The 15,551-nt window shown below is 39.9% G+C and overlaps 1 protein-coding gene across 1 annotated transcript in view; it reads right to left on the reverse strand.

Annotated features, from left to right (window-relative positions):
* Positions 1 to 15,551, reverse strand: part of eya4 (EYA transcriptional coactivator and phosphatase 4) — a 57,745-nt gene that overhangs the window by 13,547 nt on the left and 28,647 nt on the right. The window contains exons 4-16 of the mRNA XM_007552959.2: positions 14,863 to 14,984; positions 11,813 to 11,896; positions 11,081 to 11,158; positions 10,427 to 10,493; positions 10,199 to 10,341; positions 8,809 to 8,952; positions 8,613 to 8,695; positions 7,260 to 7,434; positions 5,704 to 5,840; positions 5,366 to 5,449; positions 1,216 to 1,305; positions 472 to 530; positions 76 to 236 (exon numbers count right to left, since the gene is read on the reverse strand). Of these exons, the coding sequence (XP_007553021.1) occupies positions 76 to 236; positions 472 to 530; positions 1,216 to 1,305; positions 5,366 to 5,449; positions 5,704 to 5,840; positions 7,260 to 7,434; positions 8,613 to 8,695; positions 8,809 to 8,952; positions 10,199 to 10,341; positions 10,427 to 10,493; positions 11,081 to 11,158; positions 11,813 to 11,896; positions 14,863 to 14,984 (1,427 nt within the window). The remainder of the gene's footprint in view (positions 1 to 75; positions 237 to 471; positions 531 to 1,215; positions 1,306 to 5,365; positions 5,450 to 5,703; positions 5,841 to 7,259; positions 7,435 to 8,612; positions 8,696 to 8,808; positions 8,953 to 10,198; positions 10,342 to 10,426; positions 10,494 to 11,080; positions 11,159 to 11,812; positions 11,897 to 14,862; positions 14,985 to 15,551) is intronic.

Here is a 15,551-nt window from a genome sequence, read left to right on the forward strand (position 1 = left end):
AAAAAAAAAAGAAACGTTCTTGAACAATGTCTCCTTTCAACTAGTGACCAAGGGATTCCTTGTTGATTGGCTTACCCCCTACATTGTTTTTGTATGTGCTATACAACTCTTTGACCCGTCGGTAGCGGAAGGCCAGCTTCCTCATCCAGTCGACCCCACCGCGGACCCCCGTAGCCAGGCACAGGTTGGCGCTGGTTGCAGCTGCATGGAAGCCATCAGTTGCAAAACTGTAAGTACTGTCAATAATAATGATATGTTTTATTTAAAAAGTCTGCTCTGTTAGAAAAAAAAAAGCTTAATTATTATTAGTCATGAAAAAGTGATTTGCACGAAGCAATTTTAAAACGACTTTTAGGAACCAGAGAGCTAATTAAAGACAAGAGTTTCACCCAGGACGATGAGAGCTGCATGCAGTAGCGCTCATTTTTTATTTTATTTTTTTTGCAGAACAGTTAAATATAACATAATCACCTTAAGTCTTGGCCATTGTCATCTGAAGACACATCGTCAATATGTACCTGATCACATTCCTGCATTGACAAACACATAAATGAGACAATTATACCACAGAGAACAAAATGTTATGCCACATTTTATCCCCCCCTTCCGTCAGAGTTGACGGATGGAGACAAATTCAAAACAATGCCAGAAGGTAACTTGCTAAAGGTCAAAGGTCAGACAAGTGCAGCTTGAACCAACAGGAATTTGTAAAGCACGCAGCCGGAGTTACAGCAGCTTGGATCAAAGCGTACTGGTCTTCATATTGTTTGTGTCAAAATAGCCCAATCAAAGTCCTGATCAAACTTCAACTGTGAATATGTGACAAGACTTGAAAACTCTCAGATGATGCTTACAGGATCCGACTGAGCTTCAGTTACCTTCCAAAAAATAAATAAATCAATTTTCAGTCACACCGACCCTACCTTTCAGATATTTATTTGTAAATTAAAAAAAATAAATAAATAAAAATACAAATTTCATTTTCATTCGATCTCAGTTCTTCTCTAAATTATGTTTTAACCTAAAGTACATTAGAATGTGTCAAAAGTTATTGTTTTTCTGCAGAGCCCTTCACTAATTGAAATAAAATGAGTGGGTTTTTTTTTAACCACAAGAGGGCAGTAGTAGTATATTGATACATAGAATGCCCTTGTGCTAAATTTATAGGCCAGTTATCTTAAATATATTTGATTGTTTTTTTGTGTCATCTCTCACCTCCAGGTCATTAAAGAATAAGTGTGTGTCAGCCATGTTGAAGATCATCTCTTCCATCCGCAGACCAAGTGTGACTGCCATCGGAGGGTCCTGAAAAAGAATAAAACACAACAAAGATTAAAAAGAACAATTTTATCATCTCCAGTCCAGTTGTAAAAAAAAAAAAAAATAAATAAATAACATTTTACAATCAGCACACTTTTCCAATTCACACCTCTGCCCTCCACCCACTGCTGGAGTTGGTACATTCTGCTCATCACACCAGACGGTGACAGACAAGCTGCACTTGCCCTGTCCCATCAACATTCCTAAAACTTGCGGGGGGCCCGGGGGGAGGACAACAGGGTGAGCAAAATGAAGTGTGTGCGTCCCCTCCTGTGCGTACTGCAGAGAGTCGGTACCCTCGGAGGCAGATGCTTTAGTTTATTTGGTATGTGAATGGTTTGCGTGTGTGTGTGTGTGTGTGTGTGTGTGTGTGTGTGTTTGGGAGAACGCAGTCTACCCTGCCAGCCCGGGGCTCAGCTGCAAAAACCATCATCTGTGACGGGTCAGCGCGGGTCGACAGCTTGCTGCACAATTCGCTGACACTATTAGATGACTAGAATAGAAAGATACTTACAGGAGGGTGAGTGAAAGTTAAAAAGAGGGAAACTTGCACAGACAACATTTGTGGGGCTGAGAATAAGTAGAAAAATAATGAATTACACAAGAGTACTGAGTGTACTCACTTTTGAGTCAGTAAAATTATAATTATTTCAATGGAGAAATGGCCAACTATGTGCTTTGTGCTGTCCATTAAAGTCCAAATGGTTTCGTCTTTCTGTCAAAAAATGTTTCCTTCCCTCATAATCTTAAAAAAAAAAAAAAAAAAAAATGTTTCAAGTTCAGTTGCACGTTGCATCAAGCTGCAGCTGAGAGACATAAAGAGTTTGATATAAATGTGACTGATATCCCCAAAAGCTGTTAATGAGAGTGAATTTATGTCTTGTAGTTTCTGAATCAGTAGAGTCAATTATAATTTGGGATTGATGCAAACAAAAACCAAATTAGTCAAATTAATAGAAGGTGAGAAAATGCTAAGCAAGTTTCTCAATTCAAAACATTGAATGATCATAAATGTTCTCGTCCTCTTAAAAGTTTTCAAAAGCAGCCAACCCAGTTTTAGTTTGCTCTCTCAAGAAATGAAAGCTCGGGGGTCACAAGTTGCTTATGCGTTTCCTCTTGAACCAGTTCAGTTCCAAGTATCTGAACGTGATTTTAAAATGTTGATTTTTAAAATAGTTCAACTCCAATTCCAGCCCCTCCAAACAAAATCTATGTAGTTTGAAATAATAACGTGCATCACTCCTATCATCTTGAGAAAATGTAAAATGTGTTTGAGCTGAACAAAACAAAACGAGTGTCCTCTTTCTTAACATTGAGTCTTGAAAACTATTTTCTATGTTTACTCGTTGTAGGCTTGCATGAACAGGGATGATTGTCTTTTAAAAATTAGATGTTGTTGGACAAATTTAATTATAAAAATGTATTTCATTTGACAAAGATATGATGTATTTTCATCATGTGGATAAATCCAATTGTTCAGCCATGATTGGAGACAAACATTAACTTGGGAATTTTAGACCTTAAAAGCAAAGCAAAAACCTATGTTCTACCAATTTGTTTTTTTTTTTTATTTATTTATTTAATTTTCAAGCTTAACATATAAAGTAAACTTTATTAAATGCACAGAAGTTCAGAAAAAAAGCACAATAAAAAGCTATTGCACAAAATTGCTGACTTTAATATTATTGTTAGTGTTATTTTTTATTTAATCAAGCATAATATTACTATCCTAAAGGTATCATAGTGGCTGGTTTAACGGGATGTTTTGGAAAACCTTAAGTTTAAAGGTAATCCTGATTCACCTAAAGTGGGTGTGATAAGGTTGTAGCCTCAACATGAGGCCAACCTGACCAATCCTGCCCTGTATTTGTTATTTATGACCAGGCCTTGCAGGTGTGTGTGGGTAACATGTCACGGATGTGCTGCCACTTCAATAATAAACCGCCAACCGCCACACTAAGGCAATTCTGCGTTTGCCCACAACAGTTGGAAACCTCTCGCACCTTGTTATGCCTAACGGAGAGTGCATCGAGTTAACGGTACGCCCCGAAAGACATTGAGTCAATCTCATTACCAGATTGCAGACCTCAAGTTAAAACTTTTCCTGATTGTTTCTCCACAATAAGTGTGGGAGAAACCGAGCTGGATCAACCGCTAAGTCCACATGTGTTTCCATGTCTCACCCCCACACTCTACCAATTTACAACTCATCAGGACGTTTCTCATACCCATTAAATGTAATTTGCCAAACATTAAATGAGGGGGGGGAAAAAAAAAAAAGAAAAAATACTGCACAAATGCAAAGTACTTCTGTGCCCACAAAACTGCATCTGTAAAACTTCTGAACTGCCAGGGAGTTTCGTGCCAGTTTGGCTTCACACTGTGAGTGTGTGTGTGCGCGTGTGTGTTCTGCCAGTTTTTGTTTTACTGCCAACAGGATCAGGATATTAGACCTGAGCAGGTTTTAAAAGCCTTTTGCAGGCTGGCTGCTGTAGCTGCAGTTGTGCACACAGGAACAACGTCGCCCAGTAAATAGATGTAACCCGGGGCACAAAGCATGATCCGAGATCAGAGCCAGGAGCTGTTAAAATAAAGGGAAGTATAAACAGTGTAGCCGGTGTGTGATAAAGTGAGACCACCAAATAAGTTTAGAGAAAATTGAAATAAGCATTACTCAAAGTAAGAAATTAGCACATAATTCTCATTGGTTGTGATTAAACTAATGAAGGCATTGACAGTTATGAATAGCTTCATTTAAAGGCTAATTTTACTGTGTACGTGGTCATAAATTGACCGTAACATTCCTGGAACTTTTAATGTAACATAAGTAATCTACTGAGAGAAATAAAGGCACATCGAGGACTCGTTCTGTTATTTTTGAGTACGTTTTGTGTAGTCTTGGACTCTCGTCTCAGAGCTGGTGAATTTTCCTTCGAACTGCTCTCGGGGCAAAACAGGACCAGGTGCTCACTTAGCGTTAGCTCTGTCTCCGCTGCCAAAAAAGTAGTGCTTGACATAGAAATGCTTCTATCAGTTCTTCTATAAACCCTCCCCCCCCCAACTATTTCACCACTACAATAGCATAAGCTCCAGGCACACAGTAAATACATAGCGCTGTTATCACAGTTTAACAGATTTTGACTGTGTGTGTGTAAACATTGTGTTTTAATAATCGCCAGCTGCTTTAAATCAGCCTGTGTAGCTCACGTTTGCAGCGGTGTTTATAAATTCCAATTAGTTAAAAATTAGTCTGGTGATAATATAACAACAGTTATTGTGGAGAAACGATGTTTTGCAACTTGAACGTTTTTTTTTTCCATTTAATCAAATTAAAACCTCAAACGTCATTGTATTATGTTAGTATTTTATGAAGTTTACCAACATAAAGCAGCCCATAAATGAGAAGGGAAATTAACTTTAGACTTTATTTTACCAAAAAAAAAAACATTTTATGTGTTCATCCTTCTTAAGTTAACACTTTTAAAGAAACACCTTTTTTTTTGCTGTATTTACAGTGGCTGTTGGTGCTAACTCTGCCCATAAAATAACCTCGTGTTGAGATCCATCTTCCTACAAACTCTGATCACATTTCCTGCATCTGCTAAAGAAAAGCATTCCTGCAGCATGATGCTGCCACCACCATTTTTCACCCCCACCACACAAAGCATCTTACATGTAAGCCAAAAAGTAAAATGCTAATCTCATCTGACCAGAGCAACTTCCTCCTTCCTTTGTCTGCAAGACTATGGCAAAATGATCCAAAATTTAATCCAAGAGATGGCTTTAGTGTTGTGTTAGTACACCTTTGTGCAAGATCTGAAAAACCAGTTCATAACTGCATTTGTAATAGGATCAGTGTGTCTCGTCTATAGTGGTTCTACTTTAGTAGGGAAGCTCTATCAGCGACAGATAGGCATGTCTTTAACATTTTACCTACTTCCCCCCCAAACTGACTGAGATCGTTCAGTCTGGATGGAAAGATTTTTCCAGAAGAAACCGACGGTGATGTAATTCTATCAGATTATGAGAACGGTGTCATACGTACCTTGCCGTATTTCTGCGCATAGGAGCCTGTGAGCAAAGAATGGAAGACGATGATCGTCTCATCTAGATCCCATACAAACACTCTCTGCAGAACCAAACAAAAGAGATAAGAAAGTATTTCACAACAACCAAAATAATTTTTTTTTAAAGTTTTGGCTTTATACTTTTATTGTACAAGACACTGAAAACTGTTCCACGTCTCTTATCCTTTGCATTGTGGTCAACAGTAAGCAGGTTGGATAAAAATCAAACGAAATACCATATTTCCATTGAGATTTGAATAGATTGTTTATTCAGAACTCCAAGTACTCTGTGAGAGCGAGTTCTTTAGTTCTTTACCTCCAGGTCACTGTCAGGGGGAGGAGAAGGGTTGTTTTTGCGGCCCCTGCCGCGAGACTTGGACCCCCCACTCCGGCAGGCTCTGTCGTCCAGCTCTTTGATGGGCGTGGAGGGGCTCTGCACTGTATCAAAGTCCCCTGAGAGCGAGTACAGAGACACAGAAAATATGCTTGAAACATTTCATATTTGGAAATCCTCCCAAATCTACCTCAAAACTACACAAGCAATCAAACTACGTCCAGTGCACTGGAAAGCAATAATGTGGTTAGAGCTGATTTCACAAGTGTTCTGTTGCTCTAAATCAGACTTGTACTGGCTGTCAAATTTAATAATTCAATGCAACTGGAACGCCAGATCAACTTAAAAGAAAGCAGGAAACCTAAAAAAAAAGAACAATTGGTTGTTTCGACAAATTTTGGGATAACGGGAACATGTGAAGGTTTAGCAAAACGAGAAGGAGAAAACTTGTGCGATCTGATTGCTCTTGCATAGATACTGCATGTGTGTCTGCAAAGGAATACAGAAGAATGCGCACAAAGACACACACACACACACACACACACACATTCTTCCACACGAGCACGCCCTCCCACTGCCATATGCTCCTACTGCTGCCTGGTAACTAGAACCAGACCTTAAGCTTCGACTCTCATATTGTTATGTCTCAATCTGAGTGGAAAGGGAGAGTGTGAGAGTGGGGGTGGAGAACAAAGACACACACTACATGTGACGGACGACAACAACAACACCAACAAGAAAAAGGACAGTTACACACTGGAGCTGCTTGGGAGATTGAGGAAAAAGTGAGAAGGCTAAAGAATGGGGAAAAAGTCAGCGACAGCAAGAATGATAAGCTTTTCTAATCAGTGATTCTGAATTACGGCCAAGACAAACCAAAGTCAAACAAGAAAAAAAAAAAAAAAGAAAAGGAAAACCGTGCAGTGGAATCTAAAGTTATGTTTTTAGGCACAGTTTGGTATGTTTTTTTTAGCACACACATGTACAATATTTAGCATTAGCTGATTGGAAATAAAAATGTGACCCAGTGGTTAGAACATGGTTTTGATCTTTGTTACGCTAACGTTTGGGCTTTTCTGCAAATTCTTTTCTGCAACTTCTGTTGCAATGGATTACAATAATCTTGTTGACTCGATCAACTTGTTGTCACGGCGTCACTTGAACGTAAAGTTGTTATTAAATACTTTTCTCTTGACTGATTGAAATTATTCTTCCTCTGCAGCCCCTATCTTTTGAGGGGTATCTCATTTGTAGATTGATCTATTCAATTATTAAATTTTGCTGCAAAAATCCAATTGAAACCTTATTGACATAAAAATCTGCAAGGGTGTGAAGAAGTGTCTGATTCCCATTTTTTTCTTTGCACGCTTCAGAATTTCAGAACATCATATCAATTTAAATGTTACTCATAGACAAAACAAGTAGACAAAAAATGCATCTAAATCTTACTGCCTCCCTTGTTTCACACATTTCGGTTTAGCTCGACTATAAAGCACTGTGGTGTCAAACTCTCAGACGTATTAAGGAACCTTACAAACCTGGGTGAATCTCAGCAGCCTGTCCGGTCATGGCAGGAGCGGGATCTTGCAGCTGGTAGGCTGCCGTGGAGCCGGTGCCATCCACGCTGTTGGAGGTCATGTACGACCCGTAAGTGGAGGGGGAGTAATACTGCGCATACTGGTTTTGGCCAAACGTCGTGTACGAGGGATAATCCTGCAGATGATAACGCTGATTGTGAGCACATAAACAGTAAAGACAAGAAGTACAAGAAGCAACATGCTTCGGTTTCCAGGAAACGGCCCAGACGTCCTTCTGAGAGCGGATTTTACTAGTGTTCCCCTCTCATTTCTCTAATCCTTCATTCCCTCCAGTCTTTATCTTATATTCCAGAGACAATCAAAGCCTTGTGCTTCTCCGTTTAAATGACCAAGTGGAGATGGGCACTTTTATGACTCAGCTCTCTAAAACTGTCAGTACATCCATCTCTGGAAGTCTTTATAAACTGCAGCATACCACATAAATGCACATAAACATTTTTGCACAGATGGTGTGTCGTCAAACAAAGAGTTGTACGCAAGTCTGTTCTCATATTCTACAATGTGGACAGACTTAATTGTTTTCTGCCAGACTCCAGTCCCTCCTTTTGGTCTTGTGCTTTTTCTTGTCTTTTTCTTTTTTTTTTAATTCAGTAAAGCGTTTCCAATATGCAAGGGAACATTTTTGCTCGCTCACATTAAAATTCATCACCTAACCATAAACTTTAACCAGCTTAACCATAGCCTTAAAATCGATTATTTTAAACAATTTGTCTTTTTTTTATGCTAAACTGCTTTTGTCCTCAAATTGGTGCCGTATCCCCTGAGTGTGGGCATTAAATCAAAACTGTCCTCACAACTTGAGAAATACAAGCGCACAAACACACACACGCACGCACACACACACGCACACACACACTCTCCACCCACTTTGGCCAAACTTTGGGTTTCTTTTATTAACAACCACATCTATCAAAAAAACAGACATTATAAACCCTCTTATTAGCATTTCAGTGCCAGAATACCATTTATCATGTGGACATAAATAAATATTGCAGGACAAAGCATTTTTTAACTGAGGCTAATTTTCTACTTTGTTCAAATGTTTCCCCAGGTTGCAAAATCGCTGTAAGGTTTTATTCATTCTGCCGCAAAAGAACAAATTGCTTAGGTTTTCAAATATCTTGCAACTTAAACGACGTAAAATACTTTAGCTTTTCGACAGACATCAAATCTGTCAAACAATTATGTACAGTTATGGAGCACCGTTTGTCTTATTGAGTGCAGGAAAGCGAATGCTGATGTACTAGACTGATAAATACTGTGTGTGTGTGTGTGTGTGTGTTTGCACAGTACCTGCTGTGTGGCAGTGTAGTTGGCAGGGTTGGACACAGAGTTGTTGGTGGCGTAGAGGCCTGACGAAGGAGTGAAACTGGAACCTTTGAAAACAAAATACAAGAACAGAAAAAGTGGAACCGAAAACCTTTGCGAAGAGGTAATCTTACTCCCAGGACCAGCCAGAAGAGAAATATGTACGTTTCACTGAACTGACCTGGCATCTGATAGGGTGAGTAGGCAGTCTGTCCGGGCTGAGGTGTGGTGAAGCCGGGGCTGTAGCTGAGGCCAGTCTGGAGTGGAGACTGACTCTGAGTGAGGCTGCTCTCCGTCTTAATCCCAGGAAGCATCACACCCAGATCTGTGACGAGAACAAATAAAAACTGGTTATGCCGTTATCACTTCCATAAATATCTCTCTTGCAATGAGATTCACAGTAACTCTTTAGTTTTTTTTCCCTTTGACTCTGCTAGCATCAGTAAAACTGTTAAATGCCTGGTGGAATTTGATGCTTCAGTATAAAGTATCCTACAGTTTTAACTAGAACCAAAATTGGTAACACTTTATTTGAAGGGGTGTGCCGTGGCCTTCTATTTTCCAAAAAACAAAATTCCAACAAAGGCCGTGGGTGTTAACAGGTGGTTTGATTTGAACGCACTTCTGACCTGATTTGTTTTGAAAAAAATATATTCTAGTTTCTAGGGTTAAGTTATACCAAGGTTTTTAAAAGTTACGATTTCAAAACCCCTGAAGCCTTCCACTTTGCTGTCCCTCTGGTTTAAAGTCAGAGACCAGAGTTCTCTCTTGCTTTTAGGAGAAAAAGAAACAAAGAGATTCAATTTAATTCAGTTCAAAAATAACTCATTGATCCCAAAGGGAAATTAAACAGTGTCCTGACCTCATGTCATCCAAGTATCTCCAAAGAGTCGCTGGAGATGGTGATGTATGTCGGCTTCACGACGGTCATGACATGCTAACAGGTCAGTTTCTGGGCACCAGAAACAATATTTCACAGAAAATGTTCTGGATGACATCATCAGCTGATGGCAAGCAACGCTAATCCACCTCATTTGCTTTTGCAGAAACGTTTTATATCTCTGTCTGGTGGTATGTTTAGAGAGACATTGGAGACGGCGATGGTCAACGGTAACGATGGTTCAAACTTCCCTCTTCTCTCTCTGCAAATTTGAGGTCATAGTTCAGGTTCTACTAGAGCTTTTGAGATGCTAATCACATGCTTTCGTTTGTGAAAAACAATACCTTGTTGCCACGGTTATGCATCATAACAACTATCCAGAAGTAAAGAAGTAAGAACAAAAAAAAAAAAAACCTCCTAGCTGCACAGCTTCCAAAACCACAAGGAATAATTGTGTAAACATGAAATGCCTCAACCGAAAAAAAAAAAAAGAAATTACAAGCAAAAGTCTACAAAAAAGAACAAATGAGAACCAATGTAACAGAGCAACTCCAACATTCTGCCACCAAGCCTGACCTAATTCTAGCATTATAGATAACCCTCCCTCGCCTGTTGCTGCTTAATCTCTGGATGAAAGATGCCTACTACCCATTGCAAAATTAAACACATTTTTAGCGCCTGCTTTTCATACCATAAGTGGAGAGTCCGTAGGCCTGTCCCGTCTGCGAGTAGGCTGTATAAACGGTTGACTGCTGCATGCTGCTGAACTGGGGCTGGCCAGCGTATGTTGGCATTGCAGGAGCCGGTGGTGTGGAGAGGATGTGAGGGTAGGGCCTGGGGAAAACCGAGGTGAGCTTATAGACAACTCTACCTCATCGAAGATGTGTTTGAAAGAAAAAGAAAAAGCAAGCAAACTTACTTTGACGGGTAGAGCGAAGGAGAGTACTGATGGGCCGAACGAGGGCTGTATCCGCTGCTGGTGATTACTGAAAGCAGTAAAATAATCCCAAACAAGAAAGTTTGAAACCGGTGTTTAGCTTTGCTTATAATAAAAATCCTTCACGACCAGCATAACTCAAGGGCTCTGGCTTATTGGAGCTGAAATGCTATTCCAGTAAACACACAATCTGAAGCATTTTGAATGGAGAAAAGCCAAGTTCTCCACTGCAGAGAGAGAGTCCACAAAGAAAAAGAAAAAAAAAAACCTTACAGTGGGCCTCACAGTGAAACACAATGTCTTTTTGTGGTCATTGAGATGTCAGAGCGCAGTACTGACAAACACCCCGCTACTTTTAAGTGCTCTCGCAAATGCTTTGTGTGTCCGCGTGTGGGTTTCGCAGTGTAAAAGAACCACAGGGCTGTTTGTGATTCTAAAAAAAAAAAAAAAGACAAACATGAAAATGTCTCTCATCCTCGTGCCAGCCTTCTTTCATGATGCAATCCAAGGCCAGACAGCAGTGCAGCGGATTAAAGCTTTCAGCAGGGCTGCCACCGAGCTAAAACGGATGATGACGATATCTACGGGAGACAATGGTTTTGTGTGCGTCGAGCTGAAATGCTCGACGTGTTTTACCTGAGCCGGCGTATGTGTCCAGTGCCGTGTCGCCTGTCGTGGTGACCGTATCGCTGCTATTCAAAGGCTCTGTTTTCACTTAAAAGAATAGGACAAGAAATAGAGTTATAGCTTTTAAGCTTATGATGTTTCATAAATAAAATGAAAAAAAACAAACAAACAAACAAAAAAAACCCATAAATCGTGCAGGGTAAAAAGCAAATAAACAAATACATCACCATGCAATTCTGCAATTCCAGTGTGTCAACAGAAAGTTGTGTGCAGGGGTTCCCCTTTTTTTTTTTTTTTTTTTAAAGCTAATCAAAGTTCGCCGTTGAGGGTATCAAGTTTAAATAGCTACAACCTAACTGAGCACCTTAATGTACCCGCCTTCCTGTTTTTCATTCAAGTTCCTGAAAATGATAAATACCATGAAATTCGATAATTACGTTTAAAACACAATTATGTACAGAAAACCACCTGGCAAATTTCCCTTCACATCTACCGACTTCCCCTGCAAATCCATGAAAGCCGATCCTCTGACCAGTGGGAACCTCTGCAATAACTACATTTGAAGACCACACACGCCGTCATAAATTCAGTGTTGGCATGTCAAACACAAACAACACAGCACAGCAAACAAAAGCCAATCAGGCCGGGCCCTGGCAGAAAAATCATTCTCTACTACACAGACTGACCCTCTTTGCTGTTAACGTAATGCTCTATGAGTTTCACACACATGCTCCTCTGTACCATAGTCCTTGGAACCCGAGGCAGGGGGCGGGCTGCTGCAGCCCAGCAGCCAATCAGCCGTGTTTAGAACGGTCATGCTTTCACCTGCGGGAGTGCAAGGCGGGAAGATGGAGAGGATATGATGCAACTAAAACCAGGTGCATGATCCATGGTAGATTATTAATAACTGCATCACACAGATGATTGTGAAACATTGGTTTAAAGTACATGAGGAAAAATTTGGAATATGTTTTTTTTTTTTTTTTTGGCTTGACTATTTAAGTTATGAAACCAAAGGCTAACTTTGAGAAACGTAAGCAAAGGTTGACAAAAAAGTACAATAAGAAGCACAATTTTGGCAAAGAAGACAATTCTCAGTGGTAATGTAAAAGACTCAATGGCAAACACTTTTTGTGTTTAGTCATGTTTACCCTAATATTAAAGGTAAAATTATTTAAGTGTGGCAAATAAGCAAAAACAGAAGGAATCTACGAGGAGGCAAAAGACTATTTATTTCACCACCGCAAAAGTGTCAACTCAAAAGAAACTTTAATAGATTCGCCTAGAAGTAAACCTGGGTGGCTGTGTGAATAAATAAAAGATGGAACCGTTTCAGTGGTCTAATGTGTTGTTGCAAATTGTATAGTTAACATTTTTATACCCATTTTAGAAAACAGAATTTCAATGTGAACCGAGAGCAAACGCTGTTTGATGCATCTTTCTCTGCTTCCATCCATGTGCATATGTGCGTAAACGATTTCCTCCAAGCAACAAAGAAACCAACTTCGGGACGTGATCGCCAATTTAAAACAGCCTGCCTCTTGACCCTCTTTATATATTGCATACGGTCCTTGGTCACTTCTTTGAACATGATTAAAACTCATCAGCGACCATATGAGAACTCCATTTAATTCCGGTCGGCTTCATTAATCCCCTCAGGGAGCAATAGAGCCCAGTGGACCAGCTGTAATGAAGACAAATGAGTTGCTGTGGAGATGGCCCGTGGGCCTGAGTGTTGGCTGATGTCAGGTGAGGGGAATGCTGGTTATGTAGTTTGTTTTGGCTGTCTGTGTGTAGTCCCGACTCTGTCTGTTTTAACTATTAACTGTGAGCTCATCACAAATGACTCGATGGCGTCTGAATTTGGCGTTAGTCTGCCCGGGGCCGATGCTATTAATGTAGCCGCGTCTCCGTTAGCACGTGGAGACGAGCAAACTGCGAGATGAAAGTTTTCCGATTATCGTCTGCTATCAAACTGTGGTTAGATCAAAGGATCATCTTCAATAAAACCTTTAAATCCTGTGTTGTTACATTGTTAAACTCCTTTGAAGCCCACTGAGAGAATAGGGTAGTAAAGGGTGACGTAAAGGGATAGAGAAAAAGATAAATTGTGGAAGAGGGAGGGAAAAGAAAAGGCTGGTGGAGAAAGAAAAGAGAAGAGAAAAGTGCAAGCTAGCGTTGACATCTAAGACAGCAGTGATGCTTTAATGCTCTTGTAGAGGAAATAGTTTCCAGTAGGATTTTGGGCTTGCACTTAAACTCAACACACACAGAGACGCAGTTTGCCAAGTGGTTAGCCGAGGAAAGCAGAAGAGCTTTACTGTGTGTTTACACACATTCTGTGGTGATTTACTAAAGCACTAATTCCAGTGTGTGCGTGGGCGTGCACTCAGACATTTGCATGTGCATGTCTAATGTTCGTCTCCATAAATGTCCTCATCCTGTATTAATCTGTGCATGTTGAAAATCTTAAGCACATTTTTTTTTTTTTTTTTACAACAGTTTTCATGACGTTGAATTCAAATGCTTTTGTTTGAACCACGTTTCAGTGTGTGCCTTGCACGTGTGCTTTCTATCAGATGGTCTGTAGCTGTTCACAGGGTTTGTACTTCTGAAAATAAAGTAAGTTTTAAGGTTTTAGGCAGTGAATGCCGAAGTGTTTATTGTAACTTGGTGTTTAACTTCATATTGCACAAAAATAGGATTTATCCAGGAGGAAAATTAAGACAGTTTTGGCAACCAGGAAAAAAAAAATCACATTCTTGCTAAAAGTTTACCGCTACATTTCTTTTATTATCATTTTTATTATCTCATTGATCATTAAGGTGGATGTAGAAATTAAAAAACTCTTTTTCTACAAAAAGTAAAATGTACTATAATGTTCTAGTCAGTTGGAAGAATTTTAAGTTTACGCATTTACATAGGATATAATATTCAGTATTTAGAAATTTAAAAAAAAATACTTCCACTTGTCTAGCTCTTAGATATGCTTTTAGACAACTAAATCTTGTCTCCATCTTTGAATTTTTCTTCCAAGCAGTTTAATCATTGAGACATGATGTTTATATCAATCTTTTCCTGGCTAAGAATGGAGCAAAGGAACTGAACTGCCCAATATGTGTATTTGTGTTTTCCAGTACAATGCATAAACATTTTTGTCAGAGTTGACACACCTTTTGTTTTTTCTTTCCATTAAGTGAATTTTTCATTGAAATAACAATCCCTTCTTAATGTATTTGTACCACTTGAGTTTTTTAACAGCTTGACAAGTTAGAAGCCATGAAGTTAAAAAAGGGCCTCATTTGTACATTTGCCATAAGCATTGTACTGAACACAACAAAAATGGGGAACAATATTTATTTTGGTCAGATGAGACTAAACTGAGCTGTTTGGCCTACAAGCAAAATGCTACGTAGGGTAGAACAATAAACCGCGCTTCGCTGTAAACAGACAATGCCCCATTTTGAAACACGGTGGTGGTAGTATTATGCTGCAAGGAGGTTTTTCTTCAGCAGCGACGGGAGAGTTGGATAGAAATAAAGACAGGGCAATTGTGGTAGAAAATCGTTTAGACTTAAAAATTAAACTTTATATTAGATGTAAAAAAAAATAATAATAATAAAATAATTTTTGTCTCCACAATTTAGCTTTACTTTGTGTTGCCGTCTTACTACCAGAATAAATTGAAGTGTGGGGTCATAATGTGACAAAGAGACTTTGAGACTGTTAAACGACTTAAAGTGACCTCTCCAGCTCAGTCACAGCTGGTAAAACGTGTTCTGCCTGCTCACCTCCTGTTCCATTAGTGGTGATGGAGGGACTGCCAAGGTTGCTCTTGTCCAGTTTGGAGCCTGTCGAGTCTCCGGCTCCCACACGGTTATGAGGACTGGCTAGGTCCTGCATTTCCATAGACCTAACAGAGGCGAGGATGGAGGGGCAGGGAGCAATAAGATGAACCGCAATTCTTGAATGACACACACAAAAAAATTCAACAACCCCCCCCCCCCCCCCCAAAAAAAAAAAAAAAACGCCCCCACAGCTGGAGGACCTACCTCTTTGATTTAATATGTAAGACTCCCAGTGAGCACATTCAGTCACATTCAGTATTCCCACAGTGTCGTAAACCTCATGCTGCTCAGTATCGGTCAGCTTAGCCGAGCATGTGTTCAGAGGCGTTAGACATTGACTATGGGCCTGCTGGCTATTTTATGGACTGGGATGTGTGCGCTTGTGAGCGAATGTGTGTGCGTGTGTGTGTGTGTGTGTGTGTGTGTGTGTGCACTTGCGGGCAGCAATACAAACCCACAGCCTGCCATGCTTCAGCTTTTACAACGTGCTCTACGCGCATGACTGGGACGGATCAACGCACAAGGTGGTGATGGTAAACCGAGAGTGTGAGTGAGTGTGCGGGCAGTCAGAGGCAGAAGAGATAAAATAACAGCTGGAGTTCAAATATTACTGACCCTCGATGACTATCGAG

This window comes from Poecilia formosa, unplaced genomic scaffold (genome assembly GCF_000485575.1).
Source record: "Poecilia formosa unplaced genomic scaffold, Poecilia_formosa-5.1.2 Scaffold53, whole genome shotgun sequence".
Taxonomy (NCBI): Eukaryota; Metazoa; Chordata; class Actinopteri; order Cyprinodontiformes; family Poeciliidae; genus Poecilia; species Poecilia formosa.